The following is a 12,310-nucleotide window of genomic DNA, read 5'->3' on the forward strand; positions in this document are numbered from 1 at the left end:
GGGCTCCCTCAGGGGGCTTGGCCCTCTCTGGACATAAGACTCAGAAGGCACACTGAGGTAAGGGGCCTCAGCCTTCCACACTTCTCAGTCTGTGTCCTTCTCTTCCCACCCTATTCTTCCCTTTTCCATCTCCATCTCTCCCATCTTTTTCTCACATTCCCTGTCTCTCCGGTTCTCTCTCTCCCTCCTCATCCCACGGAATCCCTGCCTTTCTCTTTGCCTCAACTCTTCCCCCGCGTCCTCCCATGGCAGCCCTAGCCTCTCAGCAGCCTTGAGCTAGGAGAGGCCCTGAAGATGGCAATATTCCCACTCTCTTGGTCTTGGTCAGTTGAAGAGAAACCACTTCTCACTCAGGTTCTAGTAAGAGGAGGGCTTCGGCACACATCTCCCCTGGGACGCCCCATCTGCCCAACCCCTTGGCCTCGGCCCTCCCCCTCAGCAGGTCCACCCCCTACCTGGGCCGCCCTGTGGGGACGGACTCTCCTCGGAGTACAGGTCACACATGAAACTCTCCAGGGAGCGGACAGTACACTGGCCCACCACGGGCCGGCGGCCAAACTGACGATTGTCAATGACCTTGATCACAATGGGGGGACAGTAGAGCTCCTCCCTGGGCAGCATCTGGGTAGAGCGGGAGGGAAGGTCTGGGTGGTGGCCTGAACCCATCTCTGGGTGGCTTCAGAGGAGGGGTGGGGCTCTCCTTCACGGGACAAGTTCAAGGAGCGGAGAATGACTAGAAACCCACACATAACCCCCAAGGGCCATAAATCCAGAGTGGTGGTTGGCCCAACCCAGGAGCTGGCCAGGGGAAGAGAAGCCACACACCTTTTCAGTCTGCCTCTTGAATGCTGTACGCAGAGGCTGACTTTTCCTCTCAAAGCCTTACCTTCCAAACATATCCAGCTCAGCCTGAAGCTAAAACAAGTCTACTTTCCCTGAACCCTCACTGGTCAGGGAAAGGAAGAAGGGAGAATTTGGCCCAGGACTCAACATTTCTTGCAGACAGTCCCCCCCAAGTGGATACTCAAGAGTTGGCTTACAGACCCAGATTCTTCTCCTCCCAACCCCAGCCCCGAAAGCACTTTGAACACAACTTGAAATAATTTATATGCTCTCCTTCGGTGGCGGCTTTGGCTCAGCCAAGAGGAGGCTCCTGTTGACAGCCACTGGGCCTGGAATTTCTATAGCACTTTCATCTTGCAAACCATTTTCCTTTCCTCAGACTTGCCTTACTCCGGCCACTAGGCCCAGGCAGCCCGAGGAGCTGCAGAGGGCTGGGGGCCTGCGGGCTGTAGGGGTGATCCCACAGCGAGGCTGGAGGAGGACCCAGTCAGGGAAGGTTTGGAGGAACCATGGAAGGTCAGAGCCCTGGGGGGGCCTCTGAGGGGAGCTCCAGGGGGCTGAGGACGGCCCCAGTAGGGACGGGTGGGTCCTTGGGACTTCTGGACACTCGGTGTCTGGGTAGGAAGGAGCGAGCTGACCCCATCTGGGCTGCTCATGGGCTTCAAGTCTTCCAGTGAGGAGGGGGTGAGAGCTGCCTCCCCATTTCCATAGACAAATGAGGTGGGAAAGACACCGTGACCTGCCCAGGATCCCACGGGGATTCAGAGCCCACAGCCGAGCTGCTCGGAGCCCTGTGGACATTCTAGGCACGAGGACTCTAGAGGGGGACAGCAGGGAAGTCAGGCTCACCACTTCCATGAAGAGGGTGCAGACGTCAAAGTTGGGGTTCTTCCGGAGGTTCTTGATGACACAGGACTGCACTGTCTGACCCCCGCACTCCACCACAAGGCTGGGGGAGGAGACACTGGCCAGCTGATAACTTTTCATGTTCCGCAGGCCCCACGCCAGGATCTGGGGACACAGAGCGAGGCAAACAGCTGAAAAGGCTCCAGACCCCAGGAAAAGCCGGGGCCAGGAACCGGGAGGGCCAGGCTGCCTCCCCACCCCAGAGCCAGGCTCACCTCTATGGCAGTACGCTGGAGAACTGGCTTGATGTTCTGGGGAACCATATAGATGTTGGCCTCCCTCTGAGGCGGCGGGTAGGGCAGGTCTGTGTCCTCGGACTGCAGGGGCGGAGCAGGGGGTGGGGGGCAGGCGGGACAGAGACAATGGTGGCACGAAGACCAAGGCAGAGAGATGAAAAAGGGGAAGGACAGTCGGGACGGAAAGAAGGACATGTGTGGAGAGACAGAAACAGAGAGGCAAAGGCACACGAGCATGCGAGCAGGCAGGCAAAAATGAGAAAATAAAGTCAGTTTCTGCCAGGCACCATGTTTTTCAGTCATTGTTCCAGCACTTTGGCCCTGGATTTAGGTCACCTTGTTTCACATGAACCCCAGGTCACCCCTCTTCCATAATAAAAGCTCTGGGGCACCAGTGAGCTGCTCAGGGTCTCCCCATTCTCCCCATCCCCCCCCACACACACACTGAGCCCCCTTGCATCCTAGCACACCCACTCCAGCCCCACTTGGTCCTGAGAACCATGTACCCTCCCCCTAGCCTGGTTCTTCTACCTCCAGGCTCAGACCCTCCCGACCTACCATCCACTCTGGTGTCCCCTCTCCATCCCCGACACCACACCCAGACACCGGCCAGCCCCAAACCCCGACTTCTCACATCTGTCCTCCCTGAAGACAGAACACCTGCTTTGTGAGCCAGAAAGAAAATTGACAAATAGGAGAGGAGGACATGCGGGCCCGTCATCGGCAGGCATTAAAGGGAGCCGCGGGGAGGCTCCTTCACCAACACAAACCAAGGATGACAGCAGCTTCTGTCAACTCTGCCTACTGAGGGTTTGCCTGGAAGACCCGGGCAAGAATCCGCAGTGACCACAAAGATACACGCAGGGAAGCCGCTGAGGCAAGGCAGGCAGGTACCGCTGGGGGACAAGCAACTACCATGTCTCACAATGGTTAGGAACACGGGCTCCACTCCACCCGCTGCTGACTTAGGTAAGTTATTACATCTTTCTGTGGCTCCTTTTTTTTCATCGATAAAATGGTTATTAAAAGTTGCCAACCTCTCAAGATTACTGTGAGGCTTCAAGAAGTTAGTACTAACACTCAGAAGAACTCCTGGTTCATGTGAACCCTCAACAGCTCTACTAGTCCATGTGGCACCTTTGTGGCAATTCTTCCTGAAGACTCTTTACTTCCACGTCAGAAAATCGTCATTATTTTACTAGTTTATTAAAACAAGACGCTTTACTGCCACCTACTGGAAAATTGTTATAATAAATGCAAATATATGACGTCTGCACTGGAAATTGCCTCCCCTTAGACATAAAGCCCTTGTGCAGTGCACAACCCACATGTCCATACAAAAAGTCCCTGACACTCAGGAAATGTTGACTATAAATAAAAGGGCTATGCTGGATATTTTACAGAGGTTGCCTTGTGTAATCTCATTTAATAAACAATGGAATCAGTAGACTAATTCTCCAAGTGACTTGCTTTGGGCTCCTTCTCAAAGGATGGCGGAACCATGTACAAACACTCTGACGTAGATGGTGGGAGCAGCTGGAGCCTGACCTGCACTGGCTTCCTCTTGCCTCCATGAATCACTTCACAACCAACCCCAGACTGTCACTCCTGCCCAGTGACACAATGATGACACTACGCTTCCCTGACCTGCAGCGGTAAGTAGTTCATTTCTAGAATCAGAGAGACCTCAGTTCTAGTTCCAGCCCTGCCGCTTTCTAGCTGTTTGACCTTGGGCAAATTACTCAATGTCTGTGACTCATTACCCTCACATGAAGATCCAGGGTAACAATACCCTTATGAGCCTGCTCCAGCATTTCAGCAAGGGAACAAGCAGTAAGTGGCACCCAGGAGCGGCTTAGTAAACTGTGACGACTGCGAGTATGACTTGCTTCTTGTCAGTACCATTGTCTTTACCACTAGCATTGTTGTTCTCTCAGGGTGACCTGAGGAGAACTGAACCACCAGAAGCATCTCTCAGAACAGCACTGGCCTTGTAGTTAACTATCCCTATGTCTTGTGGGCACACAGTGAAGGAATTCCTAAGCTACCTCCACACCTTCAATGCAAGAGACAGGGGATAGGAAGCACCTACATTTTCAGTCTAGCATTGGAGACAGATGCTGTAGGGATGGGGGGCGATGTGCTGAGCAGCTACAGAGCACAACTCCAGGGGGCGCTGTGCATGTCACAGTGCACGTAAACAGCAGCCTGGAGGGTGGAGGCAGGGTTCTTTAAAATGAGGATTTTGCCTGAAGGCCTGCTGATGGTCTGTTTGTGGCCTGCTTAAGGCTGATGCCCAGCCCAGTAGCAGGGAGCCCGGGGCCAAAAACTCAAGACCAAAAGGAGCAAAAAGAAGAGATCAGGGAGACAGAAAGAGCAAACCTTTCTCACATGCTTATACCATTCTCCTGAATCACCAGGAAAACTCATTACTGTATTCCCCCACCCAGAACATTTCTCTCCAGGCCCCCAAACTCTGGGCACTGTCCCTTAGATTCCTGTTTCTCCCTCATTTCCATGTTCTGTCTTTCCTCCCGGCTCTGTTGAGCTCCGTGGTGATGATGTTCCTCTCTATCAGGCTCCCCACTTTCAGGAACCTGTTTATGAGGAGGACAGGGAACAAGAACCTCGAGAAGGCTAGGCTCCAGTACCGTTTGGAGGAGGCCCTGGAGGAAGAAGGCAGGTGCACACAGCTGTAGAACGCCAGCCCGGCGGACGCAGGAGGAAGAAACAAGCAGAAACAGTGGTTAGAGGTGTGTTCACTGGCAGCTTCCTTGGCACGGCGTGAGGCCACCATTCTCATCCCAAAGCCATCTGTGTCCTCCTCATTGTTCCCAGGGGTCCAGGCACATCTCGGCTCCCTGCATGTGTCACCAGCCCCATCCCCCACCTAGCCTGCAAGCCACCATGGCAGTCCTCTGTCTGCCCCCCACCTCCCCGCTGTGCATACTACACTGCCCATCCATCCCATGGAGTTAGCATGGTACATCCATAGCTAAAGCCTCTCTTGTTCCCCAGCCCTGTCCCATCCACCCTCCCCAATGCCTCACACTATCTGCTGGATCATTTCCTTCCCTATCTAAAGTTGGGTCTCTCCGATCCATCCCTTCCCTGCTCTCCATGTCTTCCGGTAGCCTCCCTACCTCTCCCCTCTCTCCCTGAAAACGTCTGCCTCTGTCCACTGCCTCTCCTTCGCTTCCAGGAGGCCCTCTGCCCAATGCACTCATCTCTGTCCCCGGCACCCCTGCCTGGGAAACTTCTCTGTCCAAAGTCAACAACAACCTGCTTGTAGCTCAGCCCAAAGGCCACTGGCAGGCCCACAGCTCTCCCACTCCCTCAGTAGCCTCCTGCCAACTGACCTCAGCCTCCTTCCTAAAACCATCTCTTTGGTTCGTCTCCGCTGCCCCTTTCCCCTCTCCACCCTCTGCTGGTTGGTTTCCTCCTCTACCCAGCTGTCTCCTGGGCTTTCTGCCTCCAGGCATCTCCCCTAAGCCCCAGACCCATATTCCCAACCTCTTATTGCTCAGTTCACCCATGTGCCCTACTGGCCTCTAACACTGACCTGGTCCCAACCTGGATTCTCTGACTTTCCCCTCAAAACCTGCTCTCTCCCAATGTCATCTCAGAAACCCCACCATCCACACTGACGATCAAGCCAAAAAGCCCCACACCACCATGGCTCTCCTCTCCCTAATCACCATGTCCAGTAAACTACCTGGTCTTCATGACTGTCTCAAACTTCTCGCACGTCCACCTACCTGTCTCCTTCCCTCGGTTCGTACCCTCACCCTCTCTCACCTGGATTCACCAGCATCCCCCTAAGTGGTCTCCTTGCATCTGGTTTTGCAAATCCCTTCCCAAGAGCAAGTGCCTGCTGCATTCTGTAGCCAGGGGGAACTTTCTAGAATGTCATTCTGTTTAAAACCCATCGAACATTCCCCAGCCACTCAGGATGAAGTCCAAACTCCTTAACACAGCCTCTAAACCCCTCACATTCTAGTTCTTTCTGACCTTGTTGGTCTTACCTCTCACTTGATAACCTCCCCTTTCGGGGTCCCAGATAAGTGATGAGCCACCTCCCTGAACATGCTCAACACGGGCCCTTCTGAACTTCTAGCAGGTGGCAGGAGGCAGCCCACTCTCTTTACCTCTGAGGCTCAGAGTGTCCAGTTCCTGTGTGTGAAATGTTCTCTGCCCACTTCGTCTAGCTACCTCCTACTCAGGCATCAGATCTCCATTTAAATCTTCCTGGTGTCCTGAGCCGAAGCTAAGCACCCCCACGGCTTCCACAGCAAGTGGACTCACTCCCACTGAAAGACACACCCTCTGCGTGTGTTCAACCACCAACTCCACACCCTGGGACCATGGCTGAAATCCCTGTCCAGTAACTGAAGGCTGATGAAGGGTAACTGAGGGGAGGGAGGGATGGCAAAGGAATGGGTAGGCGGATGGTGGAATAAAGAACCTACTCTAGCGGCCCCTCCCCTCCTTCCCAATACTTCTATCAGTGCTCCATGGGTCCTCACCAACCCCTCCCCCTCTCCTGTGCCTGCTCATCGCTCCCTCCGTCTGAATGGGTTTCCCCTATGCCTCCCGGAATCTAACATATCCCTCAGGGATGTTTAAGCTCTCCATCTTCCAGAAAATCTCCCAACCACCCCAGAAACTTCTTATCGCCCTATTCTCTGTCTTCTTTGACCTCTAAGTGTCCCCATGGCCCCGTTTCCCAGGTCCTGACTGGTCTCTGACACCTCACTGGGAGAGTCCTATGGCCCCGGCCAGAGGGCCAGCTTCTAAGCCTGAGCTGCTCGACTTCTGGTCCAGCCAACCCGAGGGGCTCATCACCTCCTTCCTGGCCAGTGGCTCTTGGTGGGGGTGGGCTGCAGTGATCCTTGTCACCCCTAGGGAAGCCTTTCAGCATCACCAGGTGGGGCGGAAGGGTAGACTTGAAGCGTCACCGGGACATCCTAATTCACTGTCCTACATGAGATGGGGACTCTGAGGACCACAGACCTCGAGGGCAGCCATACACTATAAGTCTAATTAGATGAAGCCACATTTGACCAATGCCTCTCTTGCTCACCCTCCCCACCCCACGATGTGCAGGGCAGACATGGGGCTGCTCCACTGACGGGTCCTACAGGCGGTCAAGGCTTTTGCCAAACTGCTTCCCATCAGGAGGACAGGGACCCAAGGACAGATGAGGCTCTCTCCCCTAGCAGAGAGAAATCTACCCTTGGGCCCCCTTCGGTCTATCTGTCCAGTAGGCCAGCTCAGTACAGAGAGCCAAGGACAAGCCATGAGGGGGACTTCCTCCTCTAGGTCCCAGGGCCACCACACCAGACAGACGTTCATTCCCATAGCAGGGCTGGGGGAACGGGTGAAATCCCCCAGCCACCTAAGTAGTCCTGTTACCAGTAGCCCCACAGACCCCCACATCCCCCAGCAGGGTACAGTCAGAGGACCCTCTGGACCTTCAGATCCTGGCTCCCGGAGGAGCTGCTGGGCAGGGGCAGCCAGGCGTGCTGGGAGGGCTCCATTGTCTGCCTGCCCCACCCAGCTCGTTAGGAACAACATGTTGCTCTAATTACACTTCCCAGGAAAAACAGTGTTTTAAATTAAGGCCTTGGGGGAGGGACAGGGGGATGGGGGGACCACTGGGTTTATTTTCCTGATTGCAAAACACCAGAATTTTCCTTCTAGTGGATTTGGGGGTGCGGGAGAGTACCTCGTGTACATCTCAGACTAAAAGCCGTACCCTGGTGTTGGAAGGGGATAGAATGACGTCTGGTTGGCCCTCTGAGCCCTCAGTGAAAACAGCCATGGAGCCTGCAATCCCTTCCACCAGGGAAACCCCTGCCTGCCTTGGAGCAAGACAGAAGCGGCAGAACCAACGCTAATGCCCCAAACCACGCTCCCTTCCATGGTCAGGTCTGCAAGCGCCCCCCCCGCCCCGCTCCCACCTATGGCACTTCCAGGTCCCCAGGTGAGGTCTCCCTGTGCACATGCTCCACATCCCTGGGGGGAGGGTGCTGGTTGTTAAGGAAACTGCCATCACCTCTTCTGCCACCTGTGTGTGTGTGTGTTTGCGCGTGTACACTCTCGTACACGCTCACACGTGCATGTGCACACTCTCCAGTTCTCAGGAAATCTAAAATTGCAGTTTCTTTGAACTCATTCCCCTTGGCAGCCTGGACCGCCTTTGTTCTCCAGACAAAAAGGAAAAGAAACGAGACAGAGGGCTCAGAAGAGGCGGGGAAGAGGGAGAGAAGGAGAAGGAGGCCAAGGAGCCAACGGAGGAAGAGGGAAACAGGAAGGGAGAGCAGAAGAGGAGAAGGAGAACAAGGCTCAGGAAGGGGGGATTTCTTACTCTACCCTGACAGACAGACTGGGGAGCTAGTGAAGGAAGTCCTCCCTTCATCCATGCTCTCTGCAAGGACCCAGGTCTCCCAGACATCACCAAATCCTCAAAGACCAAGGCAAGGGTCCTGACGCCCCCCACCAGAGCTCCCAGAGAGGGCTGCTCCAAAGGGGCATAAAGCCTGGGGGAGGGGAAATCATGTCACCCAATCAACTGGCCCCAGCCCAAGGCACTGCCACCTAGTCCCCCCTCCCCAACCCCTTCTGCCAGCCCTGGCTTCAGATGCTAGCTCAGTGTCACCTCTCTCAGAAAGCTGTCCCCATGGTCCTCCACCCACTCTGGGAGCCGTCAGCACAACCATGGACAGATGTCATTCCTGGACTCAGTCTCCCACACAGACATTGGATTCCTGGCCTGAGGCACTCCCCTCCAGAAAGGCTGTTCTTAAACCATCCTTCAGAGTCACAGAAGCCTCTTACCTGGTCCTGCCCTTGGCTCCCCAACCCACGGCCCCCAGCGGCCACACAGCTTCCTAACAAACCCATCTGTCCTGTCTGCTCCCAGACTTTTGAGGGCTCTGGTGGCCAGTGTCCCAGAATTGAAGCTGCCAGCATGCCTTCGCATAGCCCTTGGGGAAAGCTGGCACACTCTTCACAGAGATCATGCTGGGAGCCCCGAGGGGGCTAAATGTGGAAGTGGGGCGGGGGAGCGGGGCACATAAAGAAAACTCCTGCTAAGGCCTCAGGCTTCCTGCAGGCCCCATAGCTGCAGCTGGACTGACCTGTCCCTGGGGATTCTGGAAACTACATAGGATCCAGGACCTTGGTATGAGGCTTAGCCTTCAAGTGCATGGAAAATGGCCGAGCCACGGAGCACCAGGTCGGGGGCCGAGGCCCCTGAGAATGAGGGGGTCCACAAGACCATCTCCTGGGGTCGTCCCCTGGACCAGCTGATACTCTATTCATCTCCATTCGTCCCGCAGGGCCTCAGACCCTTCGACCTGCAGACTCAGGCCCGTCCTATGCCCAGCAGACCCCACGATGTGTTCTCCTCTGGCCCTGTTGACCCACACCCCACCTCAGTCTGTGGCTTGGCTGGCTCTGCAGCAGGACACTTGGCCCTCCTTGGGGTCTGGCCCCAAAGCGGCAAATTTTGATTTGCTTCCTGACAACGAGACCACAGCCAGACCCCTGCTCTCGGAATCTGAGTCTTCCCTGCTACATATTACAAATCCACTTATTAAGGACTTTAACTTTTTTTCATAACTCATCCCTGGGCTGGGTCTTCTTCAGAGCAGGCTGTGGGTTTTGGCCACAAAGCACTCTCAATCAAGAGAAAGGGCTCCGTGCTGCTTCCCTGGACAGGACTCGGCTCCCCTTTCCAAATCGGCAGTCTTTCGCAACTGTGGCCAGAAGCAGGAGGCTGCCTGTCAGGCGCAATTATGGCCAGCTCAGTTGGCGGACCCCACCTCGGTCTGGGAGCGAAAGGAAGTGAGGTAAGGGGCGCGGGGCCGGTGGAGCCCACATCCTGACCCTGCACTTCAAGTCCAAATTGCACTGAAAATGTCAAATGGTGTCCGCTCCCAGCCTGGGGATTCCCTGATGGCAGGAATTGGCTGCCCTTTTCCCAGCCCATCTGACCAGGGTTCTCCTTCCTGTCTCCCTGCCCAGGCCTCTGCCCCTGCTCCCTTCTAAGGACCCACTCGCAGATGTGCAGGAGGCCACAGGGGAACGTGCTGCTCATCCCTCATGGCAAAGGATGGAGCTTTACTTCCTCTGGAAGCAAACCCCAATCTTCTTCCAGAACCTAGGAATCCCCAACCCCACCGGCCCCTAAAGCCGCCAGGCCTTAAACTCGTGCTTGGCCCCCTCAGCCAAAGGCACGTCCTCCTGCAACAATGTCTGGCTGATGCCACCTTCACCAGAAAGGCTTCCTTGACTACTCTGGCCCCTTGTGAACTTTTTATTCTTGAAAACATGCCACCTGGTAATCAGCCAGATGAGACACTATTTCTGCCAGGAGGTCCGGGTGAATCCAGCCTCCAACAGGACAGCAAGGCTTCTGGGGCCAAAATCACGCCAGGATATACCCCAGGCAGCCCCAGGTCTGCACAGAGTGTGAGGAATGAAATCCAGGCAGGTCCCTGAGTGGCCACTGACCACTGGGGCACCAGGAGCTCAGATGGCTCTGGGACACTTGCCCAGAGAAGAGCCTCCTCCTTCCCTCTGTCCCCGCATGTCCCTTCAGCTCACCTCATCCAGGATTCCCGACGTATCGTGCACCTAGGCCACACCATGGGGTGTTCCGTGTCCAGGGGATTGGTGGAGGGAAGTGAGGAGGGAGGGTAAAAGTTTAGCATTAGTGATAAGGAGCACTAGATTGGGGCAGCGAACAGCACACCAGATGTCACCCTAAGTGAAGCCAAAAGAAACGTCCTCCCATCAAGGGCCATGGTGATGCACTTCTGGCCATGCCTTCCACATGGTTCCCGAGAAGGAAGGTGTGATGGGGTGTTGATGCAGAGACTGGTAGGAGAGGCCAGGGCATGAACCTAGAGCCCAGGCATCTCCAGAGGTGATGGGAGAAAGGAAAGTGACAGGTGGTAGGAAGGGTCCCAGACCGGGTGCAGCAGCCTCAGGAAGCAGCCAGGTCTGACCCCTCAGAGCTGCTATTTCTGCTGGAGCATGTGGACCTGGGTGAGGCAAGGAGAAACAACTTGGGTCCCCAGGGGCTGGCCGGCCCGAGAGCAGGCGCTTGGACTGAACAGGAGAGAGAGATGGAGAGAAGCCAGAGCCGGGAGCGGGGGAGAAGCTGAAGGTGGAGTGGGGGGCTGATGGCAAAGGAGGGCCTGCAGGGTACAAACTGTCGGCAAATTGTGCCGGCTGCCTCGAAAGGGAGGAGGCATCCAAACACAGCCGGAATGACCACTTCTCCAAGCGGCTGCTGAGCCCGGCAAGAACAACACTCCCCAAATCAAATTAGCAGGGGTGCCAGGAGAGGGTTTGCATTTTCTACCATGACTCCCACAAGAAGAAGGGGAGTGGGAGCAGGGTGGACATCCCCACCACTAGCAGAGTGAGGAAACTGGGTCACAGTGGAACCGTGGTCTAAATCACAACTTGGGGACCAAACATGCGTCGGAGCCCCTGGAGTTTTCATGAGTACATGGAGGCGGGGCTGCCCCGTGCCTTCAGGGTACACTTCAGTCAGTTTGAAGTGGGTCCCAAGGCTCGGCCTTTCTTACCACACCTGGATGGTTTTCAGCCCCCGGCCGCACTTTTAAACCCACCCCCCGGCCCACCAGGGCAGCACCGAAGGCCACCAAGGCCTGGGCCACCCCCCCAAGAGGTGGTGTTTTTGTTCAGTCTGGGGTGCAGCCTGAGTGCTGGTGATTTCAAGCTGCCTAAGGGATTCTAAGAGGCTGCCCAGCTGAGGGCAACTGGTCTGGGTGGCCAGGAGGTCATTTCATTCTGAGAGTCTGTGATTCCCGGAATTCTCTGGGAAGAAGGGCAGGAAAGGCCAGAGCTGCACAGGGACCCCAGCCCTTGCCCACCCTGCCCCGTGGTCCCACCGGACTCTTCCTCTGCTTGAAGGCAAGATGCTGGTGGTATTTGGCTGATCACCCTTCCTAGCCCCGGGGTGGGGTGGGGGTGCGGCACGCCAGGAGGACGGCAGTCTATTAAAGGAGAAAAGGTGAGGGCAAGACTTACCTCAAAACCAGGAATATGGTGAATGGCCGGCTAGGAAGCAGAAAACAAGAGAGCTCTGGTCAGGTGCCTGTCACCAAAGGCCCCAGCACCCTTCTTTCTGCCTTGGCCAGGCAAAGGCATTTCCCTCCATAAAATAACACCCATGGACTGTATCAGTGATCAGACAGTGCTGGGGTTTGCAGACTCTGTCCCCTGGAGGCCTACGGACTCTCAGAGGAAGCTCGAGGTGGCGGGCGACGGCAAAGGGAAGCCGG

The 12,310-nt window shown here is 55.7% G+C and overlaps 1 protein-coding gene across 11 annotated transcripts in view; it reads right to left on the reverse strand.

Moving 5' to 3' along the window:
- The window catches only part of DYSF (dysferlin), a 203,591-nt gene that overhangs the window by 63,268 nt on the left and 128,013 nt on the right, over positions 1-12,310 (reverse strand). For all 11 annotated transcript variants that reach the window (XM_032873658.1, XM_032873665.1, XM_032873662.1 and 8 more), the window contains 5 exons: positions 12,057-12,086; positions 10,599-10,628; positions 1,965-2,066; positions 1,693-1,854; positions 456-621 (listed from right to left, as the gene is read on the reverse strand). In XM_032873658.1, the coding sequence (XP_032729549.1) occupies positions 456-621; positions 1,693-1,854; positions 1,965-2,066; positions 10,599-10,628; positions 12,057-12,086 (490 nt within the window). The remainder of the gene's footprint in view (positions 1-455; positions 622-1,692; positions 1,855-1,964; positions 2,067-10,598; positions 10,629-12,056; positions 12,087-12,310) is intronic.

The sequence above is a fragment of the Lontra canadensis genome, unplaced genomic scaffold (assembly GCF_010015895.1).
Source record: "Lontra canadensis isolate GAN:19392208 unplaced genomic scaffold, GSC_riverotter_1.0 scaffold50, whole genome shotgun sequence".
Taxonomy (NCBI): Eukaryota; Metazoa; Chordata; class Mammalia; order Carnivora; family Mustelidae; genus Lontra; species Lontra canadensis.